The sequence below is a fragment of the Oratosquilla oratoria genome, chromosome 19 (genome assembly GCF_046742065.1).
Source record: "Oratosquilla oratoria isolate Oo_2021 chromosome 19, ASM4674206v1, whole genome shotgun sequence".
Classification (NCBI taxonomy): Eukaryota; Metazoa; Arthropoda; class Malacostraca; order Stomatopoda; family Squillidae; genus Oratosquilla; species Oratosquilla oratoria.
In genome coordinates this window covers 64,109,717-64,126,037 of record NC_134795.1, presented here as the reverse complement: position 1 = coordinate 64,126,037, position 16,321 = coordinate 64,109,717, and the positions used below count along the sequence as shown (strand labels likewise).

Sequence of the window (16,321 nt, the reverse complement as noted above, 5' to 3'; positions counted from 1 at the left end):
ACAGTCTAGATAAAACGAGATATGAAGACGGGGCACCACAAGCATAACTCCCCTTCCCGTAAAATACAACTAGGTAAATACACACACACATGACTTTAAGAAAAAAACTGGATGTGGAAAGATACAATAGCGGGTCAATACGAGCATAGCTCTCTACCCGCAAAATGCAACTAGGTAAATACAACTAGGTAAACACACACACACACACACACACACACACACACACACACACACACACACACACACGACCCTGGAACAAAGAAGAAAAAGGGGAGACGTATTGACCATCTGTAGAATCATGAGAGGTATGGAAGTCCGTGGTAGAGAAGACTTGCTAAATTGGAATACGAGAAATACAAGCGGACATGGAAGGAAATTAAAAAAGGACAGGTATAGAAGAGACCTGAAAAATAATTGCTTCACCACAGAGTGGTGGATGTATGGATCAAACTGGACGAAATGATAGTGTGTGCAGAAACCATACACGATTTTAAGTTTAGATACTGCGAGATACAGAGACGGGACACCACGAACATAGCTCCCCTTCCGGTTAGATACTACTAGGCAAATACAAACACACACACACACGCACACACACACACACACACACACACACACACACACACACACACACACACAAGTGCTATTCCATCCACAATAAACTCAGTGTAAAACTTAGACTAGGCATATTACTCATATAATTACTATATTGTATCATTGTCAGTGTATCACTGCTATTTCAATAAACCTATTATCATTATTATTATTATTATTATTATTATTATTTTTATTATTATTACACACACACACACACACACACACATTCACACTCACCAGAGATTATTCTGGAATGGCATAAAAGTGGAATGGAAGATCTTAGAGATGGAATATGTAGAGGATGGAAATGGAATTGAAGATTCTTAGGACGAAATGGACTATTTTCTCCATCATTCTATTCCTAACATTCCTTATTGGAAATACATTTAAAGCCGTCTCACACTTAAATCGAATTGACCACCGAACTCCGGGGAAATTAAGTTTCCTGAACTTCACTCGAAAATCCTCCTGAAGGTTCGTGAAAGAGGCACAGCATCCGAGGGCCAAGCGGAAGCAAGATGGAGGCAAATGGACCGCATGACTGGCCTGGAACGCGGCCGTATTCCGTACGCTATGGCCGATCCCCTCACGCTCTCCGCACGCAAAGTGCGCAATTCACACGTACCCCGCAAGGCCCCACACACGTACCTCGCACGCATTTGTAACCAGGCGGACACTCGGCAGGGACGGGATATATACATACATACATACATATATATATATATATATATATATATATATATATATATATATATATATATATATATATATATATATATATATATATACATACAGTATATATATACATATATATGCTAATAAGAACACGGGTACGTGTGTTCACTTATGCAAAGTAGATCACTTGGAAAAAGAAACTAACGAAGCAGAGCGCTTTCTTATAGTACATCCAGTGCAAAAAGTACTTTTTGCACAGGGTGTAATATACGAAAGCGCTCTGCTTCGTTAGTTTCTTTTTCCAAGTGGTTCACTTTGCATATATATATATAATGCACACACAGCCAGACTAGTCTGCGGCTGTACCAGCCACACAACCTCAACCATTGCTGCCGTGGAGCTCGGAAGACATTTTGACCACCGAAGACGACGCCGAGGCTGCAGCAGTATTTGGGCGAATGCAGGGCGACACTATAAACATCCTGAAGTTGGTGCAGAACCGCCGAGAGAAGAGGAGGAGGAGGAGGAGGAAGAGGAGGAGGAGGAGGGAGAGGAGGAGGAGGAGGAGGAGGAGAAGAATAAGAAGAAGGAGGAGGGGGAATCCCAGATCCAACTGAGAGAGTGGATGTTGAACGCACTGTTCATGTGCATTACCACACAATGCTCATTTCTTTCACCAAGACTAAGACCATCTTAAAAAAAAAATTATGAGGATGGGCGAAGATTTTATTTTAGAGATTCTGCAATGCCTCGCACCCAGGGTAGAAAAGAAAGGAGACTTTTATTAAAAATCTCCTTGAACAAAGACTTAGTAGCCATGACACCGCCGTTATTTGGCAACGCGGGAAAACTACAAAAGACGTCGCGAAACTCTAGGGTTACCCCGAACTCGACGTCCATCTTTATTCTAAAGACGTGTGAAGCAAGTACTGGAGTTCGTGGTCTTCATGTACCCAGATATCCATAAAAGATTGCCTGAGGGAGCTGCGGATCTGAATATTGTGGATTTTATTATTAGAAACACAAAGGATTCCACCCCATTGTTCTTCTGGGCCACATCAGTGGTGAGTTTAAATTTATGCATGTTGATGCTGATACCAACGACTCCATATCGTGTAGTTCCCCTTCTTTTTCTCCCAAACCCTCCTCGCCAAAAACAACAATAATAATAATAATAATAATGATAACAATAATAATAATAATGATAATAATAATAATGATAATAATAATAATAATGATAATAATAATAATAATAATAATAATAATAATAATAATGATACTACTACTACTACTACTACTACTAATGATACTACTGCTAATAATAATAATAATAATGATAGTAATAATAATAATAATAATAATAATGATAAAATGTTGATAAAGAGAAATCCTTTGCTTTATTAAAAAGTTGACAATCTACCAGGACAGAGTGATGGATTTTTTTCCAGACTCCTCACATTGTAAGAAATGTATAATTTGTAACAGCAACCCATAACCCCCTCAATTCTTGGCATGGCGCTCTGGGGGGTCCACATGCCCCCCCCCCCCCGATTGAAAACCGTTGGTCTTAGCGTAGCCTAAATATGTAGATGATTGTTTACAAATATATGTCATCTAGGGGTAGAGATTGGTTCTAGTCCCGTTTATGTAAGGAAGTGAGGACATTTAAATTATTTTCTTGTCGACGTCTTAAGACAGTGATCAAGACCGGCCCTCCAGACCCGCCATCTCGGTATAACAAAGAAACACGTTGGTATTCTTAAAAAATCTTTCCTTATATAAATACTGGGAAGGGAAGTATTTATAAAAGGATTTTTTAAGAATATCACTGTAAGATTCTTATGGTGGTATTCTTAAACAAAATTTTTCCTTATATAAATCTTTCCCATCCAAGGATTCACATAAGATTTATATAAGGAAAGAATTTTTTTTAAGAATACCACCGTAAAATTCTTACGGCGGTATCCTTAAAAAAATTCTTTCCTTGTATAAATCTTTCCCTTCCAAGGATTTATATGAAATTAATATAAGGAATTTTTTAAGAATACCACCGTAAGAATCTTACGGTGGTATTCTTAAAAAAATATTTCCCTATATAAATCTTTCCCTTCCAAAGATTTATATAAGGAAATATTTTTTTAAGAATAACACAGTAAGAATCTTATGGTGGTATTCTTAAAAAAAATCTTTCCTTATATAAATCTTTCCCTTCCAAAGGTTTATATAGGGATTTTTGGATAATACCACCGACAGTCATCAGACCCAAGGAATCTGCAGAAGGTGGTTATCATTCCCAGAAAAAAGAAAAGTGTTATCAATAGGTCGTATTGATTCCTTTAGTGCGAAGCTGTAAACCATGCCTAAAGATAACAGCGTAAGTCAGAGCAATTGCGCGATCGGTTTTTGTGGGAAAGGAAGTGAAATTTGATGGAAAAGGAAATGACAATCGTATATAAAAGAGGGCTGTCGCCACCGAATCACAGAGAATACGTTATACACCTACAATGTAGTATATATAGCATTAATAACTCCTTTCCTAGTGAAATGCCGACGACGGTTGTGACATCTTCACAAGGCTTCGCCTCTTCCGGCGAAGGCCCTTCGCCATACCTTCGCCAGGAGGAGGTGCTTGCTGTGCTTGGGAGAAGGAGGGATCCATTCCTTGTCTCGAAATGGATGCCTCCTTCTTCGCCTGACGCTCGATCCACCGTCGTCAAAGTTCGCCGTCCCTGTCGCTACCAAAAAGTCCGAAGGAGTGCCGAGAGCCTCCTCATTGATGGGTGCTACAGCAAGAAGAAAAGAGGATTAACGAGAACTCTTCTTCCTTATTAGTTGGTCGGAACTGAACTGATTTTAGATGCAGCCAGGAGCCGATACATATACCGCATATGCAGTCACCCGTGGTGCGTAATTACCTTAATTTTGTCAGCCTTGGATCATACGGGGATCAAGCGGCAACGGTCAAGAATTAATCATAATTACAGGCAGGTGTGTGCTAAGGTCGCAGCGCGTTCCTGCAAAGCCACGCGGTCAAATTGGACCACGTGGTTTGTGCATTCTCTTCTTACGGACACCAAAATACCGATGTCCGGAGTAGGAGGGTGACTCGACTCGGCACAAAATTTTGACGACGCAGATGAGGAAAATGAACGGTGCAATCTACATACATGCCTGTGTGTATATATATATATATATATATATATATATATATATATATTATATATATATATATTATATATATATATATATGTATATACATATATATGTGTGTGTGTGTGTGTGTATTTACCTAGTTGTATTTACCTAGTTGTATTTTACGGGAAGGGGAGCTATGCTCGTGGGGTCCCGTCTTCATATCTCATTTTATCTAAACTATTTTTAAATTCATGTATTGTTTTTGCACACACCACTTTCTCATCTAACTTGTTCCAACTGTCTATTGCTCTGTGAGGAAAGCTGTTCTTTTTAAAATCTCTTCTATAGCTGTCTTTTTTTATTTTCTTTCCGTGTCCTCTTGTATTTCTGTCATCCCATTTTATCAGATTCTCGCTATCAGTAATTTCTATGCCTTTCATGATTCTGTAAATAGCTATCAAATCTCCTCTCTCTCTTCTTTGCTCTAGTGTCTGTAGTTTAAGTTTTTGTAGTCTCTCTTCATATGATAGTTTTGAGAGTGTTGGTGCCAGTTTTGTAATTGCTCTTTGTATTCTTTCAAGTTTTTTTATACATTTTTTTGTACTTGGTGACCATATCGTTGCTGCATATTCCAATCTTGGTCTTATCAGGGTGATTAGGATTTTCCTCACCATTTCTTCATCCAGGTATGTAAATGCCACTTTGATTGTTCTTATTAAATTATAAGTTTCTCCAAAAATCTTATTTATATGTTTCTCAGGTGACATATTATTCATAACAATGACTCCCAGGTCCTTCTCATTTTCTACTTTTTTTATTCCTTCTTTTCCCAAATTATATGATCCTGTTATTCTGTTTTTGCTTTTTCCAAATTCCATTATACTACACTTTTTTTTATTGAACTCCATCTCCCACTTCCTACTCCATTCTTGTACTTTATTTAGATCTCTCTGTAGTGATTCACAATCTTCTTCAGTTTTCACTCTTTTCAGTAATTTTGCATCATCTGCAAAGAAGCTCATATAGCTTTCAATTCCTTCATCCATATCATTAATATATATAGCAAACATTATTGGGGCCAGAACTGTTCCCTGCGGGACACCGCTTATTACTTCATTCCATTTTGAGTGCTGATCTCTTATCACTACTATCATTTTTCTTTCTTGCAAAAAGTCTTCCATCCAATTTAGCAATTTACCTTGTATTCCTCCTTCATATTCTAATTTCTTAAGCAACTTCTTATGTGGTACTTTGTCAAAAGCTTTTTTTAGGTCTAGAAATGCACAATCAGCCCATCCATCTCTTTCTTGTATTATATCTATTAGCCTTGAATAGAAACATATTAAATTGGTGACGCATGATCGTCCTTGTCTGAATCCAAATTGCCTTGGATTTAGTACGTTGTTTTTTTCCAAGTATTTTACCCATCTACTTTTGATAATTCTTTCACATATTTTTGCTATTGTACTTGTTAGAGAGACTGGTCTATAGTTGGTAGGTTCTTCTTTATTTCCTCCTTTATATATAGGTACTATATTTGCTTTTTTTCCAATCTTCTGGAACTTTTCCTTCTTTTAAGGAACTGCTTATTATGCTATGTATTTTGTCTGCCAGTTCATTCCTGCATTCTTTCAGAATCCAGTTTGCTATTTCATCTGGCCCATGCGATTTTCTGACATCAAAATTACCCAAGTGTGTCAATATTTCATTCTTTGTTACTTCTATTTCTTCCATAGGGGGGACTTTTTCCTTCCACTCAATCTCTTCAGGTTGTATATTTTCCCTTGTAAACACTGATTTAAAATGTTTGTTCATAATTTCTGCCATTTCCATTTCCTCAGTGTATTCAACTCCTCCTTGTCTTAATTTCTCTAAGTCTTGTTTGTTTTTCAGTTTATTGTTTACAAATCTGTAGAATAGTTTTGGTTGATCTTTACACTTTTCTATAACATCTTTTTCATATTTTCTTTTTTCCTCTCTGCACTTTTGTACATATTCATTTCTATAACCAGTATATATTTTCCATTTTTCAGGTCTTCTGTCTTTTTTCCATCTGTTCCAGGCTTTGTCTCTTTTGTTCTTTAACTCCCTACAACATGTGTTGTACCAGCATATTACATATTCTTTTTCTTGTTTTTGTCTTGGGACATACTTTTCCACTCCTTTTTTGTAAATTTTTGTCAAAATATTCCATTTCTCTTCCACTGTTGTTTCTTCTTTGTATATTTCTTCCCAGTTTTCTTGTTGGAAGAATTCTCTTATTTTATCAAAGTTTGTTTTTTTCATACATCATTCTTCCTTTTCTATATTGTTCATTTCTTTTCATATATTTTTCTTCATTAAGTTCCAGTTCAATCAATATGTGGTCACTTTTACCTATTGGTGTTTTATATTCAATCTTGTCCACTATTCTAGGTTCAGATGTAATTATTAAGTCTAGCCTCGATGGTTCTTCTTCATTTCTATACCTAGTGTTCTCTTGTATCCATTGTGTCATTGAATGGTCAGTAATCATCTCAAGTAGAGCATTTCCCCATGAGTCATCACCACTCTTTACTGTCATTTCTTCCCAGCAGATTTCTTTGCAATTAAAGTCGCCCATCATAACTATTCTTCCTCCGTCTTCCATTATTTTAGTTAATGCTATCTTTGTGTCCTCTAACATACTTTTATGTTCACTCTCCTCCCATGAGGCTGTTTTCGGAGGCACATAATTGATCACAAATTTTCTGCTCTTCTTATCTCGGTCTTCCACTTCTATCATAATCATCTCTACTGTATTCTTTCCATATATGACACCTTTCACGTTTATATCCTTCTTTGTCAGGAACATAACTCCACCCCCTTGTTTTTTCTCTCTGTTTCTAATCCAATAATTGTATGTATCATGTCCTACACTGTTGGGTGGTAGTGGGCCTTTTAATTTTGTTTCTACAATTCCCATTATGTCCGGTTCTTTTTCTTTCAAATAATCATTCAGTTCATTCAATCCTGTTATCAATCCATCTATATTTGTGTAAGACACTCTTAGTTTTCTGCCACTTCCATTGTGTTCTCTGTTTCCCTTATGTTTTTCTTTAGTATGTCGAACTGCTTTATTTTCATGTTCACTACTCTCCAATAGAATCTCTCTTTCTCTGACTCCGTTCTTTCCTCGTTTTTTGCCTTAGCTTCAATTCTTTTCTGCTTTTCTGCCTCTCTTTCCTCCTTATTCATTTCTCTTTTTATCCATACCTTTTTATATTGATCATTTGTTGCTAGTTTCCCTGTCTTGGATAGAATTTTCTCTGCTGTTGTTTGTGACCTGAATTTAATCTTAATTGGTCTGGTCTTATCTGTACTATATTTTCCGAGTCTGAATTTTTCCTCAATTTCCTTTATAATTTCTGGTTCATCTTCCTGGACTAATTTTAATAAACTGCTTACTCTTTCATTTTCCTCCTTGATTCTTGCGGTTCTATCTGGGTTATGTTTCTCTTCCATTCCTAATATAATTATACATTTCTTTTTGTCAGCTAATTCTCTTACTATATTCTCCTTCTGTCTCATCACTTTAATAACTGAGTCTTCATTATGTTCTTTCAATTGCTGTTTGACTATGTCAGTGAATGAAACCTTATTCCCTTCTTGAGTTATTCTCCAATTTTTAGCTTCTGTATCTATTTTCTCTCTGTTTTCATTACTATTCTTCTTCAATTTCTCATTCTCCTCCTTTACATTTCCTAACTGTCTTTTTAGGTCCTCTATTTCTTCAGTTAAGTTTCTGTTAGCCTTCTCTAGTTGTTCCAACCTTTCAATTCTTTGGAAAATGGAGTCTACGTTACCTAACTTACGCTCCAAGTCCTCGATCACCTTATCAACTCTCTCCTCTAGTCTTATCAGTCGGGGGGGGGGGGGGGGGTTGTGTCCCCCCCACCCTCTTTAAATCCCTGGAACATATTCTCGTCACTTTCTTCTGTATTGCTCCTCTCTATACTTCTAATCTTTACATTTTTATTAGACATTTGATCCTCGCTAAGTCTTTTGTTTACCTTCCGCTTGTCTGGCTGGGCAAAGTCTACTCCCTCCTCATTTCCTTCCATTTCCCTCAGTAATCCCTCCCCTTTTCCTCTTTCCCTACGTTCCCACTACTCCACGAGCAATTTCCCCCCCACCCTGCAAAAACACTAGGCACTTCTCTTTGCGTTGGGATCCACAGACTTCACTTTTCTTCAGAACGTCTTCTAAGCCGTCCATTCGTTGAAGTGTGTGTGTGTGTGTGTATTTACCTAGTTGTATTTACCTAGTTGTATTTTACGGGAAGGGGAGCTATGCTCGTGAGGTCCCGTCTTCATATCTCATTTTATCTAAACTATTTTTAAATTCATGTATTGTTTTTGCACACACCACTTTCTCATCTAACTTGTTCCAACTGTCTATTGCTCTGTGAGGAAAGCTGTTCTTTTTCAAATCTCTTCTATAGTTGTCTTTTTTTATTTTCTTTCCGTGTCCTCTTGTATTTCTGTCATCCCATTTTATCAGATTCTCGCTATCAGTAATTTCTATGCCTTTCATGATTCTGTAAATAGCTATCAAATCTCCTCTCTCTCTTCTTTGCTCTAGTGTCTGTAGTTTAAGTTTTTGTAGTCTCTCTTCATATGATAGTTTTGAGAGTGTTGGTGCCAGTTTAGTAATTGCTCTTTGTATTCTTTCAAGTTTTTTTATACATTTTTTTGTACTTGGTGACCATATCGTTGCTGCATATTCCAATCTTGGTCTTATCAGGGTGACTAGGATTTTCCTCACCATTTCTTCATCCAGGTATGTAAATGCCACTTTGATTGTTCTTATTAAATTATAAGTTTCTCCAAAAATCTTATTTATATGTTTCTCAGGTGACATATTATTCATAACAATGACTCCCAGGTCCCTCTCATTTTCTACTCTTTTTATTCCTTCTTCTCCCAAATTATATGATCCTGTTATTCTGTTTTTGCTTTTTCCAAATTCCATTATACTACACTTTTTTGTATTGAACTCCATCTCCCACTTCCTACTCCATTCTTGTACTTTATTTAGATCTCTCTGTAGTGATTCACAATCTTCTTCAGTTTTCACTCTTTTCAGTAATTTTGCATCATCTGCAAAGAAGCTCATATAGCTTTCAATTCCTTCATCCATATCATTAATATATATAGCAAACATTATTGGGGCCAGAACTGTTCCCTGCGGGACACCGCTTATTACTTCATTCCATTTTGAGTGCTGATCTCTTATCACTACTCGCATTTTTCTTTCTTGCAAAAAGTCTTCCATCCAATTTAGCAATTTACCTTGTATTCCTCCTTCATATTCTAATTTCTTAAGCAACTTCTTATGTGGTACTTTGTCAAAAGCTTTTTTTAGGTCTAGAAATGCACAATCAGCCCATCCATCTCTTTCTTGTATTATATCTATTAGCCTTGAATAGAAACATATTAAATTGGTGACGCATGATCGTCCTTGTCTGAATCCAAATTGCCTTGGATTTAGTACGTTGTTTTTTTCCAAGTATTTTACCCATCTACTTTTGATAATTCTTTCACATATTTTTGCTATTGTACTTGTTAGAGAGACTGGTCTATAGTTGGTAGGTTCTTCTTTATTTCCTCCTTTATATATAGGTACTATATTTGCTTTTTTCCAATCTTCTGGAACTTTTCCTTCTTTTAAGGAACTGCTTATTATGCTATGTATTTTGTCTGCCAGTTCATTCCTACATTCTTTCAGAATCCAGTTTGCTATTTCATCTGGCCCATGCGATTTTCTGACATCAAAATTACCCAAGTGTGTCAATATTTCATTCTTCGTTACTTCTATTTCTTCCATAGGGGGGACTTTTTCCTTCCACTCAATCTCTTCAGGTTGTATATTTTCCCTTGTAAACACTGATTTAAAATGTTTGTTCATAATTTCTGCCATTTCCATTTCCTCAGTGTATTCAACTCCCCCTTGTCTTAATTTCTCCAAGTCTTGTTTGTTTTTCAGTTTATTGTTTACAAATCTGTAGAATAGTTTTGGTTGATCTTTACACTTTTCTATAACATCTTTTTCATATTTTCTTTTTTCCTCTCTGCACTTTTGTACATATTCATTTCTATAACCAGTATATATTTTCCATTTTTCAGGTCTTCTGTCTTTTTTCCATCCGGTCCAGGCTTTGTCTCTTTTGTCTTTTAACTCCCTACAACTTTTGTTGTACCAGCATTTTACATATTCTTTTTCTTGTTTTTGTCTTGGGACATACTTTTCCACTCCTTCTTTGTAAATTTTTGTCAAAATATTCCATTTCTCTTCCACTGATGTTTCTTCTTTGTATATTTCTTCCCAGTTTTCTTGTTGGAAGAATTCTCTTATTTTATCAAAGTTTGTTTTTTCATACATCATTCTTCCTTTTCTATATTGTTCATTTCTTTTCATATATTTTTCTTCATTAAGTTCCAGTTCAATCAATATGTGGTCACTTTTACCTATTGGTGTTTTATATTCAATCTTGTCCACTATTCTAGGTTCAGATGTAATTATTAAGTCTAGCCTCGATGGTTCTTCTTCATTTCTATACCTAGTGTTCTCTTGTATCCATTGTGTCATTGAATGGTCAGTAATCATCTCAAGTAGAGCATTTCCCCATGAGTCATCACCACTCTTTACTGTCATTTCTTCCCAGCAGATTTCTTTGCAATTAAAGTCGCCCATCATAACTATTCTTCCTCCGTCTTCCATTATTTTAGTTAATGCTATCTTTGTGTCCTCTAACATACTTTTATGTTCATTCTCCTCCCATGAGGCTGTTTTCGGAGGCACATAGTTGATCACAAATTTTCTGCTCTTCTTATCTCGGTCTTCCACTTCTATCATAATCATCTCTACTGTATTCTTTCCATATATGACACCTTTCACGTTTATATCCTTCTTTGTCAGGAACATAACTCCACCCCCTTGTTTTTTCTCTCTGTTTCTAATCCAATAATTGTATGTATCATGTCCTACACTGTTGGGTGGTAGTGGGCCTTTTAATTTTGTTTCTACAATTCCCATTATGTCCGGTTCTTTTTCTTTCAAATAATCATTCAGTTCATTCAATCCTGTTATCAATCCATCTATATTTGTGTAAGACACTCTTAGTTTTCTGCCACTTCCATTGTGTTCTCTGTTTCCCTTATGTTTTTCTTTAGTATGTCGAACTGCTTTATTTTCATGTTCACTACTCTCCAATAGAATCTCTCTTTCTCTGACTCCGTTCTTTCCTCGTTTTTTGCCTTAGCTTCAATTCTTTTCTGCTTTTCTGCCTCTCTTTCCTCCTTATTCATTTCTCTTTTTATCCATACCTTTTTATATTGATCATTTGTTGCTAGTTTCCCTGTCTTGGATAGAATTTTCTCTGCCGTTGTTTGTGACCTGAATTTAATCTTAATTGGTCTGGTCTTATCTGTACTATATTTTCCGAGTCTGAATTTTTCCTCAATTTCCTTTATAATTTCTGGTTCATCTTCCTGGACTAATTTTAATAAACTGCTTACCCTTTCATTTTCCTCCTTGATTCTTGCGGTTCTATCTGGGTTATGTTTCTCTTCCATTCCTAATATAATTATACATTTCTTTTTGTCAGCTAATTCTCTTACTATATTTTCCTTCTGTCTCATCACTTTAATAACTGAGTCTTCATTATGTTCTTTCAATTGCTGTTTGACTATGTCAGTGAATGAAACCTTATTCCCTTCTTGAGTTATTCTCCAATTTTTAGCTTCTGTAGCTATTTTCTCACTGTTTTCATTACTATTCTTCTTCAATTTCTCATTCTCCTCCTTTACATTTCCTAACTGTCTTTTTAGGTCCTCTACTTCTTCAGTTAAGTTTCTGTTAGCCTTCTCTAGTTGTTCCAATCTTTCAATTCTTTGGAGAATGGAGCCTACATTACCTAACTTACGTTCCAAGTCCTCGATCACCTTATCAACTCTCTCCTCTAGTCTTATCAGTCTGGGGGGGGTTGTGTGGCCCCCACCCTCTTTAAATCCCTGGAACATATTCTCGTCACTTTCTACTGTATTTCTCCTCTCTATACTTCTAATCTTTACATTTTTATTTGCCATTTCGTCATCCGGTGGTCGTTTCATGTTGACCTTCCGCCCGTCTGCCTGGGCCAAGTCCTCCACATCCTCATTACCTTCCATTTCCCCAGTAATCCCTCCCCCTCTCCTCTTTCCTTACTTTCCCACTACCTCACGAGCAATTCCCCCCCCCCCTGCAAATACAAAAAGGCACTTCTCTTTGCGTTGGTATCCTCAATCTGCACTTTTCTTCAGAGCGTTCGTCAAGCCGTCCGTTCGTTGAAAGTGTGTGTGTGTGTGTATGTATGTGTTGTATAGACGAAAATCCATGTGGATTTTCATATGTATGTGTGTATTAACAAACGGAAGAATGGAGTCGGATGGTGAACGGACTTGTGTATTTGGCGAATGCGTACGCTACAGTAGCGAGACTTGAAGGGTCTTGCTACAGTAGCTGTTACGTACTGTCTCTGGATAATGTGACTTCAGGAATTCTATCCTAGTCGACAATTGACGATTTTATTCAACTGAACGGGAATCCTAGGCGTGAATGGATTAAGGATCTATATTCCTGCTCCGTTAATACTACACTTTAAGGATTTTATTCTAGTTAGGACCAGGCAATTCCATTCAGATGTGGATGATCGCCGAATGGAATGATATTCGCTTGGGATGGCATGTCAACCAATCACAGACCGGGATAGAGAAACGGGCGTGGCCGTATTGACATTTTCATAATAAATTGAATTATTTGGCTTGACCTATGATTTCATGTCACGCATCAGGGCACACACGCGCATGCAGCAAACCCACGGCCCCCAGGAATCCGGCGACGGTCATCGGGTTCCTACAGATCACCTAGGGAGATACTGTAGTGTTGTTGTCATTCCTTGACTGTCTGTCCGAGCAGTCCCGTCTCCCCAAGAAATACCATGGCCTGAACGGGGTTTTCCCACAAATCTTTTATGGAATGTATGTTGTGTTGCTTGCGTGCGTGATTGTGTATAATTTAGTCTTCTATTGTGTGTTGAATAGAATGGGGTGAAGTGTTACATCCTAGGCAGTTGTTGTCCATAATGCGATCATCCACCCTCTTCTGGTAGCTTAGAAGGGCTGGGTGGTGGCCGCACCGCAGTCTGGCCAGGTATGCTCTATCCTTTCGAGGGAGAGAGGATTCAGAGGGATGGATATCAAGAGGTCTGGCTTGCAGCAATGTGTAGTCTTTTAGTGTGTTAATGGAGCAGTGAGTGACTGTACTGGGACATGTGAAATGTTTTACAAGGTCATTTGTTTCTTGCTTTTCTTTAAATGTTGGCTTGTGATCATATCGTATACTACATTAGATCCATGATGGGAATAACACTGGAAAACAAGAAGATTGCAAGTTGGGTGAGAGAGTAGGCGAGATTGAAAAATGTTGTGGAGACCGTAAAGGAGAGAAAATAGAAATGGACAGGTAAGTTGATGCAAAAGAATTACTGACTAGACGCCGCAAAATGGGAAGCCTGGAAGAGGGAGACCGGAGAGATGGAGAGATGAGATAGAAAAAATTGCAGGAGTGACAAGGCAGAGGTTGGCGGAGTCGTGCGAGGCCTGTTCGGTTGTGAACTCGGAATGGCTGAGTGATTGATTGACCTTTTCATTGCTGTTGACCTTTATCGTTGTTTCGTCTGTCATCAGGTGATTGTATTCAACTGAGGAACTCCCCAGCCCTCTGCTCAGAGAAGGAGTTAATGTCTGTCTTTTGTCCACAGGAAGTTACTTGTGGAGGAGAGTGTTGTGCCGTTTGCATCGAGCCATACCAGGTGTCCGATGTGGTGAGGACTCTTCCCTGCAAGTAAGTCCTTGTAAGGCGAGGAAAAGGGTCTCTTCCTTAGCGGTTCTTCCCGACCTTGGGGACGTAAATAATTTATTTTTGGGTCCCGGACCATATAGCAAAATTACTTAATATTAATTGACCATTTTTTAGAGTATTCATTCCTTTCAAGTCTGGCACAAGGCTCTGTGAAAATATTACTTTATTATTGTATTGCAGACATGAAATTAAATTAATCTTTTTTGTGTATAGCATGGATATTAAACATATGTTAATTTTATTCCAAGTGAATTTCATATAAATCTGGTTTTTGTATACAATGGACTAGTTACTCAAATCAGTGCTTCTATTTTAGGCATGAATTCCACAAGTGCTGTGTAGATCCATGGCTTCTGGAACATCGTACCTGTCCCATGTGCAAGATGGACATTCTCAAATTCTATGGTTTTCTGGTAAGTGGTTGGAAATGTTGAGGCATCAGTAAACCAGATTGTGTCACCTGAACACACTCTTGTGTTGCCTAAAACCAATTCACATAAAGCAGCCTTGACAAAGATGAAGGATAATAATTGTTGTCTTGAGTTTCACTGGCTGGAAACCTGCAGCTCAGCAATGGCTAGTGATGGCCCTTGAACCCTCCCATAGACCTCTCCGTTGAAAAACAGTGGACTGCTGTCTGTATTTACCTTGTTAGTGTGGGATTGTTACTGTTTCACTGGTTTATAGCAGTAGGAGGCACTGCTGCCAACTCTTCTTATATGAAGAAGTGGAGGAAGTACAAAGTTCATACAGATTATGGGCCTGGTTTGGAGAGTGACAGCCCCTCAGGACTGCATCTCTAGATAGAAGTCAGGCTGTTGATGGGGTTTGAGATGGGCAGCAGGGATATATTTCACTCTGACATTCGTCTCACAGGACAACCACTTCCAAATAATCAATGTTAGTCCCTTATAGACCAAAGGTTCCTATGAGCCGAGAAAAAGGTACAGCACATGCTAGGATTAGATATTTAAAATCAACATATTTGTTGCTTCAGCTTTTATGGACTGAAAATCCTGCAGATTCACAACTCCCAGAACAGCATTTAGACTCCCAAAAACATTTCTGAGAGGAATATTTGGAGTATTGTATAAGTATGGGTCTGTTTCTTGGTCATTGGTTAACAGAAGGAAGAGGATGGGAGCAGTGATTGGTTGTAAGTTCTCTCTATGTGGAAAAGTGGGTGAAAAATAGTCAAAGTTGATAGAAATCTTGGGTTCAGTAAGGAGACCAAATCCCATGTACCTTCGGATGGAGGTGAGGATGTTTATAGGTTTTGAAGTTGGTGGGGAGGGGATTCTCTCCAATGTCTGTCTTGCAGAACCACCACTAACAGGTGTCCATCATTGATCATTCACTGCTGAGAATATGCTGCTAATGTCATATAAAGTTAAAGAAGAATAAACTTTTATATTATTGACTATTAAATTTCTCCTAACTTATGTGTTTTCTCATTTTCAGTCAATCAATCCGTTGCCCTGTGCCTCTCTTGCAGGAGCTGTGTGGTTCCTAGGTAATTGGCCATGACCATTGGATTGGCCTACAAGTCACTCAAGGAAGAGATAATGTGTTGCTTTCATCTGTGAAAGGCTAGATTAGAGTAGTTGAGGATGGGATATTTGATATTTTCTGTGTGGTGATTATTAGGACAATTTGCCTCGATGGTCAAGGCTATTCTTTGTAGGTTCTGTTTCAAAGCTGGATGGCAGGCTGAATGCAGTCGTGGTTCTTGCTTGTCATGGGAGGGATTTCTCTGTGGGGCTGATGTCTCAGGGAGTTAAGTGGAGTATAGAGTTTGGTTGTCAGTCTTGGAGTGTTTGTTGTGTGATCTGAATGCGCATGTGTTTTTGTATTGATGTGGTACAAGATGTAGGTTGTTGGTTGTTGTAGATATTTTTGCAATATATTGTTTTCCATTCAGTCAATTGTACTTGTGTTATGTGATGAGATGAATGAAAGGGATTAAGGGATTTTACATAGATCTCTATGCCTA

The 16,321-nt window shown here is 37.7% G+C and overlaps 1 protein-coding gene across 1 annotated transcript in view; it reads left to right on the top strand.

The window, feature by feature from the left end:
- LOC143035955 (uncharacterized) overlaps window positions 1–16,321 on the top strand; it is a 161,079-nt gene that overhangs the window by 119,849 nt on the left and 24,909 nt on the right. Inside the window, exons 5-6 of the mRNA XM_076203207.1 lie at window positions 14,228–14,310; window positions 14,645–14,741. Of these exons, the coding sequence (XP_076059322.1) occupies window positions 14,228–14,310; window positions 14,645–14,741 (180 nt within the window). The remainder of the gene's footprint in view (window positions 1–14,227; window positions 14,311–14,644; window positions 14,742–16,321) is intronic.